This window comes from Gasterosteus aculeatus, chromosome 8, assembly GCF_964276395.1.
Source record: "Gasterosteus aculeatus chromosome 8, fGasAcu3.hap1.1, whole genome shotgun sequence".
NCBI classification, from domain to species: Eukaryota; Metazoa; Chordata; class Actinopteri; order Perciformes; family Gasterosteidae; genus Gasterosteus; species Gasterosteus aculeatus.
The window spans coordinates 22,992,720-23,014,612 of record NC_135695.1 but is presented as its reverse complement, the minus strand read 5'-3'; the positions used below and the strand labels follow the sequence as shown (position 1 = coordinate 23,014,612).

Sequence of the window (21,893 nt, the reverse complement as noted above, 5' to 3'; positions counted from 1 at the left end):
GAAACGTCTTTCCTTTTATTTAAGTACTTCTTGTTCACTTGTTGATTCATAGTGTAAGTCCATTTCTCTCTGAGTCCCTCTCTTCTGTCTGTCTCTCTGTCTCTGTCTGTCTGTCCCTCTGTCTCGTAGACGCAGTTTTTTGTTGTTTCTTTGGCACCAGTTCCAGCTGAACGCTGACGTCATCCGGTGAAAGTTAAAACAACGTGTGTGCCCCGCCCCTCGCGCTGACCCCGCCCTCTCGCACACAAACACGTCCCCCTCCTCTTCCGTCCCCCTCTTCTTCTTCTTCTTCTTCTTCTTCTTCTTCTTGTCGGAGTCTGAAAAGGTAAGAACCGACACGGGAGACGAGAGTCGCGGTGAACCGGAATCTCACGGTGAACGTGTGACGTCATTCAGTCTCGAAATACGGAGAGGAGGAAACCAACTTCTAATGCTGTAAAGATTAATTGTGTCTTCCGTGACGCAACGTAAATATGTGACGTCACTCCTCAATCGGGTTTATTTGGAAACATCGAGCTGTGAACGCGCGTTGTGTTGAGCATTTTATTATATTCATTTTAATAAAGCGATACGTCGCTTTATTAAAGCTTTATTGAGCTGTCAACGTTGAAATGAAGACCTCTTTTCAACCGGCCGATAAGTGGATAAAACATAGAAAGAGACAATATTAAAATGTTCATAATAATTAATGAACTGGTCGGCGAAATGTGGTCTACGGAAAGACGTGATTACAACGTATTTATTATCTCTCTTAAAACGTAATAAATATGGGACTACGGACTGTGGCTGCTAACAAGATGCTATCAGGACAGTTTCAAAGTTACTTGTAAACACGTGACTCCGCCCACATCTGTAACGCGCATGCGCGAGTTCGGGTAGCTCGCTAGCGTTCAGCATGCTGACCTGGAGCAAAAGTAAACGTCCCACAATAGTTCCGTGTGTTTGGTGTCGCTCTAGCAACATATTATTATTCCTTTTCCCATTTCACATCGAAAATAAAGCATTTAAAGCAACGGGGGCAAAATACAGACAAGTTGTGGTCTGTAAACAAGAGGGCTTAAAGCCATATTACTACTAGTACTACAATATTACTTACTTTTTACATGTTTACAGACTGGAAATCTGAACAAAATAAATGATTTGAATTGAACAAACAGGTTGACCACAGGAATCTGCAATGGAGGGGTGCTGCACATCTGGACCTTTACACAAAGAATCTAGTGAGAACTTGTCACAGAATCTGAAAATGAAGATTTCACACAGAATTCTAAACTAACTAGTTGTTTAACTTGTCCATGTTGTTTCTGCACTTTTAATTCTATAGTTTATTTCCCTGTAATATATTTTATTTTTCTATTTTGATTGTATTTTTAACTTATATATGTGTAGTGTTGTTATTTCTATTAATAAATACAAATTATTAAAATAATGTGTTTGTCCTTGTTAAGGGCTGTTAACAACTGTGACTAAGTATGTAACATGTAAGTTTCCGTGCTTCCCACACATAGACACATGGGCTGTAGTGGTAAACTTACAAATATAGACGTTGTTTCTTTTTAAACCTCTAAAACGATGTGGCACACAAGAGAGGACGAAGTGTGGTCCAAACGTAGACGTTTTGAGAAAAAGTTTAAACCAATTTGCAGCTTCAACCAAAAGATGCTCGCTGGGAACGGGCAGATATGCCCCCCCCCATCCCCACGGAGATAGACAGTTACCCTTTAAACAGCTGTTGTAATTGTGTGATGTGCATCTTCTATGTTCCCAAATCTGCAGGGTTTTGTGGGCTTTAGGAGTCTGAAATGCAAACACAAACTCCCGTTCATGCTCCGTCTCTTATCACATTTCTGTTACTATTGCTGCATGTATTATACGTGTAAGAGCACATTCCAGTCGTGCGTCTCTGTGAATGCATCTCCATGTCTGCATGTGAAGCCTCCTGGTCCTCCACAGAGCTGAGATGACTCGCCGCGTGGCCGTGGTCGGGGGCGGGAGCTCAGGTCTGGCCTGCATCAAGTGCTGTCTGGATGAGGGGCTGCAGCCCGTCTGCTTCGAGAGCAGCGACGACATCGGGGGTCTGTGGAGGTTCAAAGTGGGTCCAGCTCCACCTTCTGCAGCTCATGTAGACCGTGAGGCCGCGAGTGTGACTCTTCTTCCTCCCGCCTGTTGCTGCAGGAGAATCCGGAGGCCGACAGAGCCAGCATCTACCACTCCGTCATCATCAACACCTCCAAGGAGATGATGTGTTTCAGTGACTTCCCCATCCCGGCACACTACCCCAACTACATGCACAACTCCCTCATCATGGACTACTTCCGGAGCTACGCGGACCACTTCCAGCTGTCTGAGCACATCCGCTTCAATGTGAGGACGCTTCCCCTGGTCTCCTCCCCTCCGCCCGACCTGTGACATACGGATCTGTGGTGAGTTTGCTCGTCGTGCTGCTGTCAGTAAGCGTCCCGTGCCGGCCTCTGCTTCCCTCAGACCACGGTCCTTGCGGTGAAGCAGCGATCGGACTTCTCTCGCTCGGGCCAGTGGGACGTCGAAACGCAGAACAGGGACGGCCAGCTGGAGAAACACATTTTCGACGCGGTGATGATCTGCATCGGACATCACTGCCACCCCCACCTGCCGCTGCAGGACTTCCCAGGTACCGGTTGGTGTTCCTCACGCCTCCCTGTTGGCAGGTACAAAGCGCTGGGAGGGGAAACCCTTTGACCCTCTGATGGCCGCGCTGTACAATGTGCTTATGTAATCCTTTATCAACAGAATGCTGCACCTCTGCTAGAAAGAACGTTCCATTTCCTCCTCTTTGCTCTAGTTGACATTCTACGGGCAAAGTTTAATGTCCACTACACGTACACATCAGGAAGCTGTTTGGCCTTTTACTCCCCCAGGAATCGACTCCTTCACGGGAAAGTTCTTCCACAGCCGCGACTACAAGACGCCCGAGCAGTGGAGGAACAAAAGGGTGGTGGTGGTCGGAATAGGAAACTCTGGAGGGGACATCGCGGTGGAGTTGAGTCGAGTCACCAAGCAGGTCTGGATGAGTCCCTTTGAGGACACGTCTAAATAAACGCGTCCTCAGAGCAGCTGGTAGACAATCGGTCTGCAAGATGAATTCACCTGAAAACATGATCGATCATGTACAGGCACTTTTTGAACCCTAGCTCTGTGTGTGTTGATATGAGTCATGGTAATGTTCCCAGCTGTACCTGAGCACCCGCAGAGGAGCCTGGATCCTCAACCGAGTAGGAGACTCGGGGCTTCCTCTGGATATGCAGCTTCCCCGGCTCTTCACCTACGTGCAGAACCTGGTTCCCAGTAGCCTGATCAGCAGTCTGGTGGAGAAACAGGTCAACCAACGGTTCGATCACGCGCTGTACAACCTGAAGCCCAAACACAGGTACGCTTTCACACCCTGACCTCACAGCTTGACTCTGAATCACATCGTCAGCAGGAAGCACTGAGTCCGTCTGTCCCACACGACTCACAGTCGCCTTTCTGCACAGAAAACCTTCACACGCGCGTTGTTCTCAAACCTCACGAATGACAAACCCGAGCAAAACGTTCAACTCGAGCCACAAAAGTGCTCATAACAGAACAAACAGACAGAACAAACAGCAACACCCATCGAGCCGGATGAATGAGTGCATGCGCTTGAACGACTGGACAAACACGGCCAGATGAAAACATGAAACCACGGCACACGCACACCTGCACATATTCCTCTGATCCAGAGCGCCTGCATGTAGACACAGGGACGCCGCTGTAGCCCTCGTGTACCTCCGCCCCACGCGCAGCGTGGTGATTCTCGTTGCTTTGCCATAGTTGAGACATAAATAAGCAGTGTGGTCACCGATGTCAGGTTGTTCAGCCAACACCCCACGGTGAACGACGAGCTCCCCAACCGCATCCTGTCGGGAACCGTCCAGGTGAAGCCCGACGTCCGCAGGTTCCTGGGCTCCAGGGTGGAGTTTGACGACGGCAGCGTGGCGGAGGATGTGGACCTGGTGGTAGGTTTGAGTATCGGAGAGCCGGGGTGGGGGGCTGTGTGCGAGGCTGAGAGTCCCCCCCTGTCTCGCAGGTGTTTGCCACAGGTTACAGGTTCTCCTTCCCCTTCCTGGCCTCGCACGTGGTCTCTGTGTCGGAGAACAAAGCCGCTCTGTACAAGTACGTGTTCCCTCCTGAGTTAGAGCGCCCCACGCTGGCTGTCGTCGGCCTGGTGCAGCCGCTGGGCGCCGTCATGCCCATCGCCGAGATGCAGGCCCGGTGGGCCACGCGCGTCTTTAAAGGTGAGCAGCGGAGAGCAGCTCCCTCCGTCACAGCACCACTTTGGATGTAGGCCGTCCCTCACCGTAGCGCTGGTCACCAACAGGCTGCATCAAGCTGCCCTCGCTGGCTTCCATGCTGCAGGATGTCCGGTGCAAGCAGGAGGCGATGGCTCGGAGGTAGTACCCTTCATCTGTTCGGGGTCGGAGAGGCTCCGGATCTTGTGACGCACAATGTGGTGTCTCTCTTTCAGGTACGTCACCAGTCAGAGACACACCATCCAGGTGGACTACGTCCCCTACATGGACGAGCTAGCAGAGCTGGTGGGGGCTCGACCCAGCCCCCTGAGGCTGCTGCTGACCGACCCCCGGCTGGGACTCAACTTGATGCTCGGCCCCTGCACGCCGTACCAGTACCGCCTCAGGGGGCCGGGGAAGTGGCCCGGAGCCCGACAGGCCATCCTCACTCAGTGGGAGAGGGTGGCCCGACCCATGCAGACCAGACCCTGTGAGGACCCCAAGCCCGGGAGGTCCTTGATGGGGCCCCTGGTTCTGGCCGCTGTGTGCGTGGCCGCCTACGTCAACAGGAACAAGCTGGCTGCTTTCCTGCAGGATCCCACTGCCCTGTCTGACCACGTCAAAGCCGCGGGCTTCTTTTAATCGACGGTGGTGCATGGCGGAGAGGGTGAGACATGGCTGCTCCAGGTCCCAGGTCCCAGGTCCCATGTCCCATGTCCCAGGTCCCAGGTCCCATGTCCCAGGTCCCAGGTCCCAGATCCCAGGTCCCAGGTCCCAGATCCCAGGTCCCATGTCCCAGGTCCCAGATCCCAGGTCCCATGTCCCAGGTCCCACGTCCTGTGTCCCACGTCTCAAGCATTCCTAAACATGCAGCTGAGTCACCTTTGCGACTGCATTTTCCATTTCATCCTCATCATTTTTGTCATAATCAAAGTATATTATCGATAAGTCTCCTCATTGATTCCACGTGCACAGATGTTGTGCACGTGTCCGATCTATTGTCACTGTGTTAAATTCTGTTTGAATAAATAAGACATATTCTTGTCCATATTTCTATTTCACTGTTCATGAGGAATTATTTCAGCACAATGACATCAACATGTTTCCTATATTTGACTTTTGGAGGTTACGAAGTCCTTGTCTTGCAGCGTATTAACAACGTTTGTTGGATTAAAAAGGTTCACCTGACAGAAACAAGTTGTGGCTGCAAACTAACTCAAATAATTCATTTGCTAATTGCAAAGTTTGGGGTTTTCTTTGTGTTTGATTAAACATTAGACAAAAGGAAGTAAGTAGAAGTCCTTTAAAATCTCCCTCAAACACAGTTAAAGATCAAATGGATCCAGACTGATGACGGTGATCATTAATGCCACCTAACGGCAGCTTGCTGCCTCGCTGCCTCTGAGTCCAACAGCAATGATGGAAAATGGTTTTGTTGTACAATTATTGTTTCATGGTGGATTTTTCTTTGTTTTACAAAAGTTAAGGAAAATGAGAGCGGCAGACACCGAGATAAGATGTGATGATCACACATTGACCGTATCGTCAATAGCAATAAGTTACATCTCCATCAATCACTTCATTATTGCGCTTCGGCTTGTAAAAATAGAGAAAGTAGTAGATGTTGTGAAAGACGGATGTGAATGACATTTACCGATCAATCATCAGACTTTGAACTCGCCGCCTCTCGTCACACCCCGGAAACAGAATCGTCCACGCGTGAATGTTGGCATTCGGGTTGCCAGGTTTGGGGTTTCCGTGTTAATCTCGGGTTCATTGGTGACTCTTTAATTGCCAGGCGTCTGTGGGTGAGTGGGGGAGCAGGTCGTCCTCCAATCAGAGGGTCGGTTCGATCCCAGGCTCTGCTAACCCGCATGCCGTTGTGTCCTTGAGCCAGACACTTAACCCAACATTGCTCCTGTAGCTGCGACTGTGTGTGTGAATGTTAGTGACTGATATGCAGGTGTCACTGTGTGTGGTTCTCCTGTCATCAGTGTATGAATGGTGAATGGGTGAATGATGTCATCAGTGTATGAATGGGGGTGAATGATGTCATGTAGTGTTAAAGCGCTTTGAGTGGTCAGAAGACTAGAAAAGCGCTATACAAGTACAGTCCATTTACCATTTACCATTCCCGTAGGAGTGTGGATGTGAATGTGAATGGTTGTGTGTCTCTGTGTAGGCCTGCGATTGGCTGGCGATCAGTCCAAGGTGGACCCCGTCTCTCGTCTGGGACAGACTCCAGCCCCCCTGTGTGCAGGATAAGCAGTTTGCTCGTTTTTGCTGTTTCAATACACCTTTTAAATCTTTGTTGTTGATGTATGTTTTCTATCCTTAACAGAAAGTATCGTTTTGTTACTTAAATAACTGCCGACACAGCAGATCTACAAATGATTGAATCAGAATCATCATCAGATTTATTTAGTAGGCTTTTATTAGTGGGTAATGAGTTTGCTATAACACACATATAGGGACGTGCAGATACAATACAATGCAAATACATAGAACGATACACTAAGTAATACATACTGTAAACGGTTGTTTTCATAGTAAGATAGTAGAATAGTTTTATTGTAAAGAAAGATGATCGTGTGTAATGTTCCGTGTGACTGCTGATCGCGGCTCGCATGTCGGGGGTCGGGTACGAGAAGGGGGGATGAGATGATAAATCTGGCAACCAACGTCGGCCATCTTTGATTGTGAGACAGGCCGCGGCGCGAGCGGGGCCTCACACACACTACTGGGGGAAAGCGGTGTGACACGAGATAACGGGCGCGGATAGACAAGGAACCACCGGACGACCGCGTACCGGTTCCCACAGTAACGGCCGAGCAAACGAGCACAGAACCGGGTGGCTCGAACCCGCACCGGAGACATTAAAAACCAGCGGCCGTGCACGCGGTGGAGCGGTTTGTTGGCCAGCCGACTTGCAACGTAGCTAACCATCGTTAGCAACCGAACCGGGCTAGCAGGCTAGCCAGCTAGCTTCTGCGAGCCACCGGCCGGACGCATACGCACGCACGTCCGCACGCGCACGCGCGCGCGCGTTTGTCCACCGCGAACCGGGCCGACGCCGGATTTCAAGTCGAGCCAAAGAAGAAGAAAAGGCACCGGCGGCAGGTGAGTGTTCGTGTCACACGGGGGAAACGTGTCGGGAGTTTATGTGCTGGGAGGATGTGTTGCTGTTAGCACCGGGCTAGCTCTGTTAGCTCGCCTCGGCCACCGAAGAGGGTCTGGAAGTGATGGCGACCAGCGAGAAACGAAACTGGGAAACGAGGGCGGCCTGCGCACGCCATTGTTTTCGTTCCGCATTTAAAATGTGGTATTGATTGTTATCGATGATCGTGAGAAGCGTCCTCGCGGAGCGGCGAGTGGGCCTCTGCTCGCCGCCCGGGAGCCACCCAGCACACCGCTGTAGTCCGCTTCGTGGAGCCCGGTGGCCTGCAGACCGCCGGTCACCGGTCCAACCACACTGCACATTTACGTGTCACCGGCAGGACATCCGGTCAGTTTATTCTTTTCATCACGGCTGCTCTTCAGAACCGCACTGGTTTCCCAGTGAGTCTTCATTTTAAGGAGCACATCTGTTGTGTATTTTAACCGGCACATTTGGGAGCCCGGCTGCATTGATGGTGTGAAAATGTTTAAATGATTCTATTTGTGTGTGTGTGTGTGTGTGTGTGTGTGTGTGTGTGAGAGAGGTGATCTGACTAGTTTTGGGGGGAGTCCTTATTAATTGGCATGTCAGTGATCTGATCAGCAAATGTTTTTGTGGCGTCTCATAATGAATTCAAGAAAAAACAGAAACCAATTACTTACATATTGTGATTCAATACAGAATCATTTTATTTCATGTAGCCCAAAATGGCAAATTACAAATGTGCCTCAGAGGGCTTTACAGTCTGTACACACATGAAACCCTCAGCACAGGAAACGCTCCCCAAACAATGAAAACCCTCCATGGGGAGAAAAGGGAAGAAACCTCAGTGAGATCCGTAAAAGATGTATAATACCTTCAATTCATATGACAGAGATGATTCAAATAATTGTGAATAGTTAGCCAGGCGCACTGCAGGGACCACCACCATCACGTAGAACCCCCATCACGTAGAACCACCATCCACAGAAACGTGTGGGGAGTGAAAGCACAAAGACTTCAGGAAAGAAGAAAAGTCTGTGATCTTGATGTCCCATCTTTAACTTTGAAGGATTTCAAATGTTCCCAGTAGAGGAACCTTGCAGCAGTCGTGGTGAACATGTGTCGTCTGTGTGTGTTCTGCCTACGAGCCCTCTGCAGTCACTCAATCAGTCTGAAGCCATTTGCTGTGTTCTTATCAGCTGATGACTCTGAGGTGAAAACACCGGAGGACTAAAGTAGTGATCATGGCTGCCTCTTATTCCACCAGCTAAACTATTTTACTGAAAGGAGCCTCTGATTGAATTGGAGGTTCCAGTATCACAGAGCCTGAGCTCATCAGAGTGTCACCTCCCCCTCCACACACACACACACACACACACACACACACACACACACACACACACACACACACGGCTCTGTCAATAATAAACGACCTCTCTGTCACATACAAAGACACTGCACCCCCAAACATGCTGTTTCCCGGTGCCACAGTTCACTGTAATTTACTTCTGCCGTGTGTTGCTGTGCCACCTCTTCTGGGAGCTAGCGCCCCCCCCCTCACCCCCCCTCACCTCCCCTCACCCCCCCAACCTCTTTGTCGCTGGAGGACCCATCACATGCCGTTGGGTCTAGACTCATTGCTTGTGGTGTGTGTGCAGGCTTCTAATTAGTGTTTTGACAAGTTTACACTTGTTGGTGAAAGGTAATTAAATGGTCTCCTTTCGCTGCCCACGGTGACTCGCTGTCTTCGACCTCATTAAAATCATTTGAACGAGTCTTCAGGGGAGGTTCACTGATCCGACAACCTCCTCAGCGGTTCTTCTCTGCTTCTGGTCCACAGGAGGCTGGTTCTGGGGGCGCGGCCAGAGGACCAGACTCAATGAGTTTCCAGCGTCATGTCCGAGAAGTCAGGGCAAAGCACCAAGGCAAAGGATGGCAAAACCAAGTATGCAACCCTTAGCCTCTTCAACACCTACAAGGGCAAGTCTCTGGAAACCCAGAAAACTGCAGGTACCCCCCCCCCCCCCCTCCCCCTCTGCTATCGTATAGAAGCACTAAACATCTCTCCATTGAGTTCAGTTGAACTGTTGTTGAAAAATGCTGCTTCTCCCAGTGGCTGCCAGGCATGGGCTCCAAAGTCTGGGCAAAGTGGCTTCCAGCCGGCGCATGCCCCCCCCAGCCAACCTGCCCAGCCTGAAGGCCGAGAACAAGGGAAACGACCCCAACGTCAACATCGTCCCCAAAGACGGGAGCGGCTGGGCGTCCCGACCCGAGGGAGGCGAGGAGAGGTAAAGCCGCGTGCCTTCGCTCGCTTCCGTCAGCCGGTCACTGACGGCGACTCATCCTCTTTAGAGCCACCATTTTATTTCATCAACAACAAAATACTCATTAATCAATCAAATATTTGACTTGCGTATGAATGTATTTAATGAATTATCAGAAAACAGACTTTAAAATAACTAAACGTTTGATTCTTGTGAAGAATTTAGAAGCGTTCCGATGCTAAAAGTGTGAACGGCCTGTTTTTCCACAGGCAACAGGAGACGCCCCCCCCACCCCAGACCAAACCACCAGTGCCTCCGCCACCAGAGCCTTCTGTGGGGGGCGGCCGCTCCTGGGCCAGCAGCAAGCCGCCGCAGCCGGAAGGTAAGCAGCATCCGGTCCACGGTCCACTTCTCTTCAGGAGACCGGACCTTTATAGCCTGGGATCTGGGTTCGGGGGCCCGGGGGGGAGGGGGGGGGGGCTAATGTTCCCGTTATAGCAACAACACACATTTGCAGCCAGTTAGTTCCTCTGTCACGTTCCGTTGGGCTCCGTGTGCTCTACAGGTGCTCCTCGCGTCAGCAGCCATTTTCAACAGGAGTTCCCCAGCCTGCAGGCTGCCGGCGAGGCGGAGAAGGGGGAGGAGCCGGAGGAGGAGCCTTATGGACCGGGCCCCAGCCTCCGACCTCAAAGTACGGCCGCGCACGCCACACAGTGTTTGCGGGGGTCCGCCCCACGTCCTGGGCTTATGATCTCCTCCCCTCTCCCGTTAGATGTGGGCAGTTGGCGTGAGGGCGGAGGCAGGAATCTGATGGCTGCCCCCACCCCGCCCGAGACTGACGGCAAGGTCCCGGAGGAGGCCGCCGCCGGCCTCGGGACCTCCACGTCAGCAGGGGAGGCCGAGGAGGCCGGACGCAACCTAACCGCCGAGGGCAAGGAAGGGGTGCCCGGCTCTGCCCCCCCGGCGCAGCCCAAACTCAACGGGGGGCAGCAGCCTCCCGCCGGCGTCCCGACGCACTTCGACCCTGCGTTCAGGAGCATGATGCCTCCCTACGTGAGTCCGTCGCCACGCCGCCACGCCGCAGGCGCACGCCGGTTCTCCTCTTGACGGCCATCGCCCTCTTTGTCTCGCAGATGTTCCACGCGTACCCTCAGATGACCTTTGCCCCGGGGCAGGGAAGCCTCAGGTACCCGTCACCCCAAGACGGAGCCAAGTGAGTTGTTCCAGAATGAAGTTACTCTCAAGCTTATTTTTACTGTTTGTTTGTTGAAACATTCAACAGAAGTTCGACATCGTCAATATCGGTACAAACGTGAATGAGTCTCGTCTGAGGCCGGATGCTATAACAAACTTCCTCCTTTCTCGCGCGCTGGATGGTCAGGGGTCCTCGTCCGGTGCGGACCCAGCAGGCCCCCCCTCAGTCCTGGCACCAGGACCCCGACAGACCCTCCATCATCAGCGCAACAGAGCTGAAAGAGCTGGACAACCTGGACACGGACACCGATGAGGGCTGGGCGGGTCAGTGGCCGTGACCTATGACCTCTAGCACTAAAAGGTCAGCCCGGGTATCTCACGGACTCCTCCTTTTGCCCCCCAGGAGCCCAGATGGAGGTGGACTACACGGAGAAGCTGAACTTCAGCGACGACGAGGAACACGCAGCGAAGGAGAAGAGGGAGAACTGGTGAGTCCAGATGCTTCATTCGTTCCCCGTTAAACGTTTGATTTGCGTCAATCGAGAAACCAGAATGAAACAAACCGGTTTAAGGTGGCGGTCGAGTCGCGATTAACGACGTCTCAAACAACCTCTGATGTTTTCTCCCCAGGGAGCGGACACGCGCTCGCCCCCCCGACGGGCTGGAGGGCGCCGAGGACCGCGGTGGCGCTAAAGCCTTGTGGGCCAACGGCGGTGCCAGGGCGCCTTCGCCTGGCGGGGCGGGGCATTTCAGCAAGTTGTCCGCCCCCCAGGACCATCAGGTATGCGTCACACCAGCCCCCCTTCACCCGTGTGCCCTGTCGATGCGACACAATGTGACGAGTCCGCTTCTCCAGGGTGGCGGTCGCTCAGTCGGGGGCGGAGCCCAACGCGCCACCAAACCACCACCGGCGGCGGCGACGGCGTCCGGGACTGACGAGGACCCGGAAGCCTGGCGGCAGAAGCGCAAGAAGCCACAAGAGGTCTCAGAGGCCGTGGAGCGAGCGAGGCGGCGGAGGGAAGAGGAGGAGCGCCGGATGGACGAGCAGCGACTTGCCGCTTGCGCTGAAAAACTCAAACGTCTCAACGAAAAACACCGGCAGGCCAATGAGAGCAAGTCCCCTCCCCCTCAGGCCACCAACGAAGAAGACGGAGCGGCCCAAGAGGAGTCCTCCTCCTCGGCCTCCGCTCCCAGTCCTCTGCCGCCGGTCCCAGCGCCGCTGCCACTGGTCCCGACCACGGAAGCTCCACTACCTGAGGGGAGGGGGGAGGAGGAGGAGGAGGAGGAGGGAGCAGAACCAGAACCAGAACCAAGTGTCCCCGAGGTGGAGGTGATGGAGGAGGCGCTGGTGAAGGAGGAAGAGCCTCCTCGTCAGCCCAGCCCCCCCGTCCTGAGACCCGTGGTCGTAGCTGCGGAGCCCCAGGCGGATGGGGGGAGCCCCTCGGTGGAGGTGGGCCCCCCGACGGAGGAGAACCAGGTGGACGAGACCTCCGTATCGATCCGAGACTACTTCACCCTGGAGGAGGAGCGCGGTGAGTGCTCGCTGTGCAGGGAGCGCCGGCGGGCCGCCTTCGCTCACTGACGCCCTTTGTTCTGTTGTCCTGCAGTGGACGAGCCCCGCCTGCCCCCGCCTCCCGCGGACCCCCCGGGCGGGGAAGACGCCCCCATGGCGCCGCCGCAGCTTGAGGGAGAAGCGGCCGCCGCTCTGCGTCCGTCGCTCACGGCGGGATATTCCAAACAGTTCCAGAAGTCTCTGCCGCCTCGTTTCCTCCGGCAGCAGGTGAGCAACAAACAGCCGCTTCTATCGTTGTGATGTTTGTTTGTCTCTCCAATAAACGGCGCCTGGTTGGATCTCCAGAGGACGCGTTGACCTCAGAGTAGATTCCTCTTCAGGGTTCAAATATCAGCCGAAAGGACTCGTCTACAATAAGAAGCCGTTGATCTTTAATTGGTCTCTATTGATTGATGCTGGGTTCCTGTTGGTGTTGTAGGAGCAGATGAAGCAGCAGCAGTGGCAGCAGCAGCAGCAGCACCAGGGTGGAGGCTCGGTTTCTCCCTCAGGTGGCAGCGCCGGCGTTGCAGCTCCACAACAACACCGCTCCATGTATCCACCTGTTGGCCCCCACCACCAGCACCTGGCCTCCATGGGCTTTGACCCCCGCTGGCTCATGATGCAGTCCTACATGGACCCCCGCATGATGCCTGCTAACGTTCATGCAGGTGGGGAGTTTTATCCTGACAACAATCATCTATAATTCTAATAAATGATCGATGTCCGTATGAAAGGAAAGCGTCTTCATCTCCTGCAGGGAGGATGCCCCCGAAGCAGATCGCGCGCCGAGAGCCGGGAGACAACGCCACCTCCGACTCCTTCGACCATCTGACCCGGCCGGTTCGTGACCACGGCCTGGTGTGGGGGGCGGAGCCGCTGCGGCCCCCAACGCCCCCCAAAGGACGGGATGATATCAAGGAGCCCAGGTGGCAATCGATGAATGACCGCGAAACAAATCTTGAATGTTCACCACGTGCTTAACAATAACTGTTTCTACAGGATGGAGTCTGCGTTGGATCTGGACCGGGTTCTACCGGCCATGTACCCTCAGGACCACAGTGCATTGGACTCCCATAAAAGTGACTTCTTCCAGGACACCACAGAGTCCCTGTCGGCGTTTACCCAGCGCCCAGAGGACGTGCCGCTGCTGCTAGACCGAGGGCCCGTGGGCCCGGCCTTTGACCCCGAGGAGCCGCGCCCACCCAGTGGGGGGGAGGTGGAGGCGCCCGGCCAGAGGGGCGTCTGCGTCCGCTCCCAGAACCCCAGCCTCCTGCAGCTGGACGAGCCCCGGTCCGACGCGCTGCCCCTGGGGGTGAAATCGGAGGCGCTGCAGGACGGCGAGCGGCCCGACGATGAACCCCAGAACCAACACCCACAAGCTGCGGTGAGCGGCAACAGGGCGACGCCCCCTGCTGACGGCTTACACAAACAAGAGAAGCTGCCTCTGCCGGCCTCCAGCAAGCAGAAGGCTGAGCTGCGCTGGGCCGCAAGATCCAGCGCCGCACGCAGGGACGGACCCGGGGGGGAGCGGCCCGCCCGCCGGTCCGGACCCATTAAGAAGCCTGTTCTACGGGACATGAAAGAGGAGCGGGAACAAAGGGAAGAGAGGGAGAAGCGCCAGGAGAGGGGCGAACGAGGCGACCGGCCCAAAAAGGACCCGTCATGCAGAACTCCTTCTGCCGCTGCTGTCGTGTCCGAGGCCTCCGGGCCTCCGGAGGAGCACCAGGGGGACGCCGCCGAGCCGGAGGAAAGCAGAGACGCGCCGCCCTCGTCCGTCGTCCCCGCCGCCGCCGCCGCCTCCCAGGAGGAGAAGCTGGTGGACAAACCGCCCAGCGCCGACAAACACCCGGAGCCCAAGCTGCCCTGCAGGAAGGAGTCCAGCCTCCCACCGCGGCCCTACCGGCGGGACGAGCGGGAGAAGGACGCCGACATGGACAAGGACCGGGAGAGAGAGTGGCCCGCCGACTCTAATTTCAAAGGACGCGGCCGGGGGGAGTATTACTCCAGAGGGCGGAGCTACCGGGGGACTTACAGCGGGCGAAACCGGGGGGGTCGCGGCCGAAGCCGGGCGGAGTTCAATTACCGAGAGCCCCGCTCCCGCTCGGACTTGCCCTCCGCCGGGGGCGCCGCTGCCTTCCGCAACCGGGAGGAGAGCGAGACGCGCAGCGAGAGCTCCGACTTTGAGGTGATCCCCAAGCGCCGCCGGCGCCGCGGCTCAGACACCGACTCTGAGAGCGAAGGAGGCCGAGAGTCGGCCAGCGACACGGGGCCGTCGGACCGCGAGCCCAGCACCAAACCCGCTCGTCCGCTGAGACGAGAGCTCCCCGGGGAGGCCCGGCCCGCGCCCCACAAGCCCGGCTTTGGACCTCCTCACGTGGGGGAACGGGCGGGGCCCCGGGGGGACGATGACGGCCGGCCCAAGCCGGGATTCCTCCCGAAAGGAGAGCCCTCACGGCGGGGAAGAGGAGGATTGTACAACCGACGAGGTGGAGCGAGGGAGCGGGGCGCCCCCCGCCCCGGCCCCCTCAGGCGGCCAGGAGCCAGAGAGTCCCCGTCCCATTGGCCCTCCAAGCCCATGGAGACCTTCAGGCCCGAGGACGCCGAGTCCTCGCCGAGATACGACAATCCTGCAGCCGAGCGGCGATTCCCGAAGCCTGAAGGGAGGCGATTTGGAGACGTGGCCCCTCAGAGCGGCAGGGAGAGGCCTCGTAGGACCAGACCGGCGCGGCCCCCCAGGCAAGATAAACCCCCCCGCTTTAGGCGCTTGAAGGAGCGGGAGGCTGCGGTGTTAGCCAGTGGAGACGCCGTCCCTAGTCCCCCAGTCCCACTGCTCCCCGCCAGTAGCTCCGCCCTGTCCAGGGCCCCCGTGGCGCTTCCTGCCGAGGCGGCAGCCGCTTTGCCGGCGAACGACCTGTCCTCCCCCACGGAGGCTCCCTTGCCGGAGACCAGCAGCCCCCCCGGCACCGCGGCCGGTACCAAGTCCCCCGACCTGTCCAACCAGAACTCCTCTGATCAGGCCAACGAGGAGTGGGAGACGGCGTCGGAGAGCAGCGACTTCAACGAGAGGCGAGAGCGGGAGGAGAGGAGAGGAGCGCTGGAGGCCGCGAGCGAAGCGGCCAACGCTTCTGCTCCGGCCCCCGCGCCCCCGCAGGGCTCCTTGACCCCCAACAAAAGCCCCCCCGACGGAGTGGTGACCCCCAGACGTGACGGGGCTCCTCCGGCCAAGAGGAGCTTCTCCAGTCAGAGACCTGCGGAGCGGCAGAACCGCAGAGGCAACAGCGCTGCCAAACCGGTCCGGAGCTACACGGGGGGCAAAGGCGAGAGGAGGGGGGGAGGCAGAACCGGCCGCAAAGGGTGAGTGTGAACGGCCCCTTTTGTTTACACCAACACTTCACACCATTAAGCTGATGGACAAGCTTCCTGTGGGGGGGTCGACTAAAGAATCCTCATCATCACAGAATGAATTCTCGTGTTTCATCAGCACCCGGTGGTCGTTTCTCTTTTGCTCCTGATTTGTTCCTTTCTGTGCTCAACAGCCCTGCAGCGCTGCAGAACTCAGAAGGTGGAGCACCAGGCGCTGGAGCAGCGTCGCAGAGGCCTCCGAAAGACCAGAGCCGGCGCAAAGACGAGGCCAAGCAGGCCGCCAAGAAGCCCAAAGAGAACGCGCTCTCCCAGTTCGATCTCAACAACTACGCCAGTGAGTCGACGCCGTCGTCCTCCGGAGCCGCGGCGTGTCCGCTCGGTCCAGCTGCTCTGACCCGTGTCCCTGAATGTCCCCGTAGGTGTCGTGATCATCGATGACCACCCGGAGGTCACCACCACAGAGGACCCGCAGTCCAACCCCAACGATGACGGCTTCACGGAGGTCGTCTCCCGCAAACAACAGAAGCGCCTGCAGGACGAAGAGAAGCGGAAAAAGGAAGAGCAGACGCCGCCGGCGGTGAGCAAATACACAACAACCATCTCCTTCATTCTGTGGACGCGGCATGATGTACAAACTGCTCCTGCAGAACTGGAGTAAGAAAGGCGCCAGCGAGAAAGGCAGAGGGGGCGGAGGAAAGCTGCCCCCCAGATTTGCTAAAAAGCAGTCATCACAACAACAACAACAACAGCCGCCGCCGCCGCCACCGCAGCAACAACAACACTCCTCTCAGTCCCCTGCAGTTCCTCCCCCTCAGGCCCAGCACCTCACCCCCTCCCAGCCCGCTGCCTCCCCCCAGTCTCTGGAAGGGACGGCGGTCCCACAGCCCTCCATCCCCCCTCCCGCCCTGGACTTCACCTCAAAGGGCTTACTGCCCACGCAGCCGCACAGCACTCTGGGTACAGAGCTGTGGGACAACAAGGTGGCGTCCTCTGCCGTCCTGCCTGAAGTCAAGAAGCGTGAGTGTGGGTCTGGGGGGGGGTCGGCCTTGTGTATTTATCAGTGAGCTCATGAGAGGTAACGTGTGTTGCAGTTGGTCCCATCAGCCCCCCCCAGCCCCCTGTGAGCGCCTGGACCAAGCCGCTGACCTCCTTCACCGGCGAGGTACGTGGGAGGCGTCTCTCTCCTTCCTGTCGGCGCGCAGCCCCCGCTGACCTCTCGCCTCCGGCTGTGTCGTTTCAGGGGGTGAAGCCGGGGTCGGAGGTCGCGGGGGAGCTGGCGATGGAGAGCATTCAGTTTGGAGCGCCGTCGTCTGCGGGCAGCACGGACAGCGACGGCGCTCCGGCGCTGCCAGAGGTCGTCTCTGAAAACAAGCTGCCCGCCCCAAAGGAGCAGCGACCCAAGCAGCCGCGGGCCGGACCCATCAAAGCGCAGAAGGTGGGTGTGGGGGGGGGGGGGGGGGGCTCGCCGGGGGGCTTCCTTCCTGTTCAGTGAAACATCAACTCCGTCCTTCTGTCCAGCTCCCTGAACTGGAACCAGTGGAACCCAAGGAGTACAAGCCGGGTCCCATCGGGAAGGAGCGCTCTCTAAAGAACCGCAAGGCCATAGACGCCGAGGGGGGGGAGGGAGGAGTCCCCGGGGGGGGCGTCGGCAGAGCCACAGACCCCAGTCCTCCCATCAGCGACGCCGCCGTACCCGAGCTGGGCGGAGACATCGAGGGCATGATCACCGTCGCCTCGGCAGAGTACCACAGTAACTCCAAGGTGTCACATGACCTTTCCTCCTTTCACCGTGTGATATTTAACGCTCGCTGTCCTCCGTACGTCCACACAGCGTGCAACGTGTGTTCTGTCTCCCCCAGGAGTCCGTCACTGACTACACCACCCCCTCCGCCTCGCTGGCAGACAGCGTTCCCACCGGAGTCAACAAGATAGACGAGAGTCTGGTGGCCAACGTGAGTGTGCGCCGTTCACTGCGATACACGGCGAGGCTCCAGTAGTAAGTTCTGTGTCTGACAGGTGGCGCTGCCCCACCCGCTGCCCCTCCCCCGACGGGAGACCCTGCAGCAGAGCTCCAGCCTGAGCACCGTGTCTCCTGCCACAGTGGACCTCACGCTGAAGGTACACGCAGGAAGCGCAGCTGTTTGAGCTCCTCGCCAGCGTTTCAGTGACACGTGATCGAGCGCCTCCTTCTGTCTCTTCCTCAGATGGAGTCGGCCCGTAAGGCGTGGGAGAACTCCCCGAGTCTGGAGAAGAACTCTCCGATCACCACCTCTTCCTCCCCCATCACCTCCTGTGCGTCCTCGTACTCCACCTTCTCCTCCGCCTCCATGCCACAGATCCCCGTGGCGTCCGTCACGCCCAGCACCTCGCTGTCAGGTAACGAGTCGGAGAGACGCAAGGGGCCCGAAGCTTTAAGCGTGGGTTACATCTTCACCGTGTTCTGCTCTGCAGGCGCCGGCACCTACACCACCTCGTCCCTCGGCACCAAGACCGCCACGGCCTGCGACCCCCCGAACATCTGCAAGGTGAAGCCCCAGCAGCTGCAGGTTGGCGGTCTGTCCTCCAACGCTGGCAGCTTCTCCCAGCTGGGCTGCGTGCCGACCCTCCTGCCGCCGCAGCAGCAGCAGACCCCCCAGGTGTACGTCTCTCAGTCTGCAGCAGGTGAGACATCCGGATTCACCCGCCTGTCCTTTCATGGACATCAGCTTCATACTTTAAGGGCTAAATAACTAATGATGAAACCCGTGTGTGACGAGGTTCTGCAGCTCAGATTCCAGCCTTCTACATGGACACCAGCCACCTCTTCGGCAACCCCCACCCTCGCCTGGCCCCCCCCTCGCTGGCGCAGCAGCAGGGCTTCCAGCCGGGCATCTCGCAGGTGGGTGTTTAACGTCTTTAGTCTTTAACGTTCTGCAGGAACCTTTTCTAATGGAAGCGGTTTCTCTCCTCGTCCTGCAGCCCACAGCAGTGCAGCAGATCCCCATCCCCATCTATGCCCCCCAGCACCATCAGCCCCAGCACCAACATCAGCACCATCAGCCCCAGCACCAACATCAGCACCATCAGCCCCAGCACCAACATCAGGCCCAGCTGGGGCTCAGCACCGGCCCCCCCGTCTCCCAGCATCAGGACCTGTTCAGTTCCTCCTTGCAGCCTTACAGGTAAACTCTCAGAGCGCCGAGCGCCCGCACGCTGCTGCCGAGCATCGTCTCACCGCGCCCGTCCTCCGCGCCGCCCTCAGGTCCCAGCAGGCCTTCATGCAGAGCAGCCTGTCGCAGCCCTCCATGATGCTGTCGGGCCCCCCGCTGCACAGCTACGCCGGCGTGCAGGCCTCCGAGCTGGGCAAGCCTCAGTCCGGCCTGGCCTACCAGCAGGCCTCCTCCACGCAGCACATCCCCATCCTGTTTGAGCCGCAGCTCAACCAGCCCTCTGGCATGGGGGGCTCCCAGCTCATGGACACACACCTGCTGCAGGTAACCAGTCTGCACAAAGGAAGTGTCCCACTGGGCCTCATGGTATTGACCGACGCCTCGCTGACATCTGTATTTATCTCTCCGTGCCGGAGTCCCCGCTCACGCGTGTGCTTCTGTTTCAGGCCCGCCAGGGGATGAGTCAGCATTCCAACATGTACTCGGGGCAGGTGCAGCAGCACGGCCAGAGCAGCTACTACAGCAGCACGCAGTCGGCCAGCTCGGCCATGCAGCAGGTAGGATGGGGGGGCCGTTGGGATGTGGGGGGGGAGAGCGGCAGAATCTCCTGGTGCTGAACGAGCGGCTTTAATCTGTCCAGATGACGGTGCAGATGCCCAGCTCCCTGTCGCTGCCTAACTTTGGCTCAGGCGGAGGTCAGCCCCTCCTGGCGCTGCCCCCCACTCCCCCCCAGGCCCAGCCCCCCAACATCAACCGGCAGCCCCCGGTCTCCCAGCCGTACCGAGGCCTCATGGGCCCCAACCACAGCATGATGCCGAGCAGCAAGGTCCCGCAGCGCCGCTGATGCGCCTCAGCTCCTTGTTTCATGTCTTTGTAGCTAAAGAAGTTTATTCGCACGACGCAGGAGAAGAGTTGTGTGTTTGTGTGTCGTGTGTTTGTTTGTGGGTTGATACCGAGTCAGAGCTCCTAAATATTATCTGGCAGCGAGGTCATCAGAACATGTCATGTGACATTACAGCCCACTGTGCATATTCTTGTTAATTTAGGAAGTTGGTCCTATCGCACACTCTGAATTGTGTGTGTGTGTGTGTGTTCCCTGCAGATGGACATGGATCTGAAGCTCTTCGGCAGTGGGATGGATGTGAAGCCTGGAACGCCGCCCATCGGAGCCCGGAGCACCACGCCCACCTCCAGCCACTACAGGTACCGGTGTCGTCGGTTGGCGCTCGTTGGCGAGTCTCCGCTCTCATTGGTCCGTGACCTGCTTCCCCCCTGCAGGGCGAGCTCCACGTCCCCCAGCAGCCAGTCCAGCAAGATCAACAGCATGCTGTACCAGAAGCAGTTCCAGGCCAGCGCCGCCGGCTTGAGGATGTCGCAGCACTTCCCCGGCCAGTTCCCCCCCCAGGTGGAGCACACGCGCCGCGCGCCGCCCGTCCCGCCCGCTGCTCTGCATCTTATTGATCATCAATCGTTTCTTCCTCCCAGATTCTGTCTCAGCCCAACATGGTCTCCCCTCTGGTTCGACCCCCCCACGTCAACTCATTCCAGCGCTCCTCTTTGGGCCCCCCCATGGGACCCCCGATGTCCCCCAATGTGGGCGGCGGCCTCATGCCCCACCCCCGACCTCAGCACCCACAGCTAAGCCAGCACCCCCCCCGAGGACCTCCCGGCCCCCCGCTGGCCCCCAGAGGCACGCAGTCGGGTCTGAGGGTGGAGCAGGACCTGAAGGTGCGGTGCCCGGGGTCACATGATGGAGTCATGTGTCAGTGACGGAGGCTCTGGCTTGTATTCACCCCCCCCCCCCCCCCCCCCTCTCTGTGTGTGCAGGCGAAGCAGCGGGCCGAGGTCCTCCAGGCCACTCACAGGTTCTTCTCGGAGCAGCAGCAGCTCAAAGCCCCGCAGGTCAGCAAGGGGGGGAAGCCCCCACTCGACGCCTCCGCCCCAAACCACCCGGGGATGAGCGAGCGGGCGGATGCAGACAAGCCCCCCATGTCCACGACCAAGCCCGTCAGGACCGGCCCCATAAAGCCACAGGCCGTCAAACCAGAGGAGGGCAAGTGAAGAGCGGAGGAGCCCTGTTCAGGACGAGAGCGCCCATCCACTGGGGGGGGCGTGGGGGGGGGGGCAACGCTGTCCCGCCGCAACACAACTCCCCCCACCCTGATCTGGCCTCAGAGCGAGTTCTTCTGATTCAGAGGCCGATCAAACGGTTTAATCCATAAGAAATCTGCTCTGATGGAAGAGAAGATCCAAAATGAGATTTGCTGCTGTTTTTGTTTTGTTGTTTTTTTTAAGGCCCCTCCCCCTCCTTCCCTCGCCAGATCACACATGTATAACCGGGGAGAATGTGTTCTGCTAAATTGAAGAAGGTTTTGTTTAGTAGCGAACGATCTAGTTGAGGAGATGTGATTTTGTTGTTTTTTAGAGACGCCGATCGCCGTCTCCTCGGCCGCCGGATGGCGAGCGTCTTTTCTTTGTTTGTTTTTACCCGAAGGGGAGAGTGGAGAAAGACGCCGTCGATTTGAAAAGAAAGATTTTGATTCCTCTGGAGTCTATTTAGGGGTTTGGGCCGGACTGCAGGATGAGGTTTTAGAGGACGGGAGGAGACGGATGCGTATCGCTGTGAGCACAATAAGAGGGGGGGCTCTAGAGGGATGAGGGAGGGTAGTTTGTTTTTGTTAACTTGTACAGGGGTTTCATCGCTGTATTAAATATGTACGGTCTTATTTACATTCTCTTGGTTTGGTTACAGAAACTAATAAAATAATATACTGTTGCTGTTTCTCACTCTTTACTGAGGACGCGTCTCCATCGGGGTCACTGCCCCCTGAATGTGTGCTGGTTATTACTGTTCATCGTCTTTGACTCTTTGTAGGGGAATTGATTTACAATAAATGGATCATCAATTTTTGATCCGAGCAGAAATGTCGATCCATTGACCGT

At 57.0% G+C, this 21,893-nt stretch overlaps 2 protein-coding genes across 20 annotated transcripts; both read left to right on the top strand.

The window, feature by feature from the left end:
* The first annotated feature begins 232 nt into the window (after positions 1–232).
* On the top strand, positions 233–5,345 carry LOC120824154 (flavin-containing monooxygenase 5). Of its 8 annotated transcripts, none has more exons than XM_078107790.1 (11): positions 290–325; positions 1,158–1,220; positions 1,936–2,092; positions 2,176–2,364; positions 2,485–2,650; positions 2,898–3,040; positions 3,210–3,406; positions 3,869–4,016; positions 4,088–4,295; positions 4,379–4,451; positions 4,526–5,345. In XM_078107790.1, exons 3-11 carry the CDS (start codon positions 1,961–1,963, stop codon positions 4,929–4,931), a joined length of 1,662 nt encoding a protein of 553 aa, XP_077963916.1. In that variant the 5' UTR covers positions 290–325; positions 1,158–1,220; positions 1,936–1,960; the 3' UTR covers positions 4,932–5,345. The 8 variants fall into 8 exon arrangements, 7 of the variants coding, with proteins under 7 accessions (XP_040040716.1, XP_040040715.1, XP_077963916.1 ...); XR_013468533.1 differs by lacking the exons at positions 290–325; positions 1,158–1,220 and adding an exon at positions 416–435 and having other exon boundaries at positions 4,526–4,990; positions 5,033–5,074; XM_040184782.2 differs by lacking the exon at positions 1,158–1,220 and having other exon boundaries at positions 233–325; positions 1,954–2,092.
* Positions 5,346–6,937: 1,592 nt separating this feature from the next.
* prrc2c (proline-rich coiled-coil 2C) lies at positions 6,938–21,726 on the top strand. Of its 12 annotated transcripts, none has more exons than XM_078107778.1 (34): positions 6,938–7,409; positions 9,269–9,438; positions 9,542–9,716; positions 9,962–10,074; positions 10,258–10,383; positions 10,465–10,745; positions 10,826–10,905; positions 11,074–11,210; positions 11,290–11,374; positions 11,517–11,667; positions 11,743–12,418; positions 12,494–12,666; positions 12,878–13,106; positions 13,196–13,364; positions 13,438–15,792; positions 15,975–16,135; positions 16,221–16,378; positions 16,449–16,818; positions 16,893–16,963; positions 17,042–17,236; positions 17,320–17,562; positions 17,661–17,753; positions 17,818–17,919; positions 18,006–18,177; positions 18,253–18,462; positions 18,558–18,679; positions 18,760–18,962; positions 19,043–19,274; positions 19,397–19,507; positions 19,591–19,776; positions 20,053–20,153; positions 20,229–20,355; positions 20,436–20,678; positions 20,778–21,726. In XM_078107778.1, exons 2-34 carry the CDS (start codon positions 9,324–9,326, stop codon positions 21,009–21,011), a joined length of 8,199 nt encoding a protein of 2,732 aa, XP_077963904.1. In that variant the 5' UTR covers positions 6,938–7,409; positions 9,269–9,323; the 3' UTR covers positions 21,012–21,726. The 12 variants fall into 12 exon arrangements, with proteins under 12 accessions (XP_077963904.1, XP_077963897.1, XP_077963893.1 ...); XM_078107771.1 differs by having other exon boundaries at positions 19,043–19,316; XM_078107774.1 differs by having other exon boundaries at positions 6,951–7,409; positions 10,826–10,906; positions 11,066–11,210; positions 18,567–18,679.
* The last annotated feature ends 167 nt before the right edge of the window (positions 21,727–21,893 follow it).

Coding starts and splice junctions, on each gene's coding strand:
- LOC120824154 (XM_078107786.1), top strand. Junction 2,651..2,897: donor GCCGCTGCAGGACTTCCCAG/GTACCGGTTGGT, acceptor TTACTCCCCCAG/GAATCGACTCCTTCACGGGA. Junction 4,017..4,087: donor CGGAGGATGTGGACCTGGTG/GTAGGTTTGAGT, acceptor CCTGTCTCGCAG/GTGTTTGCCACAGGTTACAG.
- prrc2c (XM_078107766.1), top strand. CDS start 9,324: ATGTCCGAGAAGTCAGGGCAAAGCACCAAGGCAAAGGATGGCAAAACC. Junction 10,075..10,257: donor CAAGCCGCCGCAGCCGGAAG/GTAAGCAGCATC, acceptor TGTGCTCTACAG/GTGCTCCTCGCGTCAGCAGC. Junction 10,907..11,065: donor CACCCCAAGACGGAGCCAAG/TGAGTTGTTCCA, acceptor CTCGCGCGCTGG/ATGGTCAGGGGTCCTCGTCC.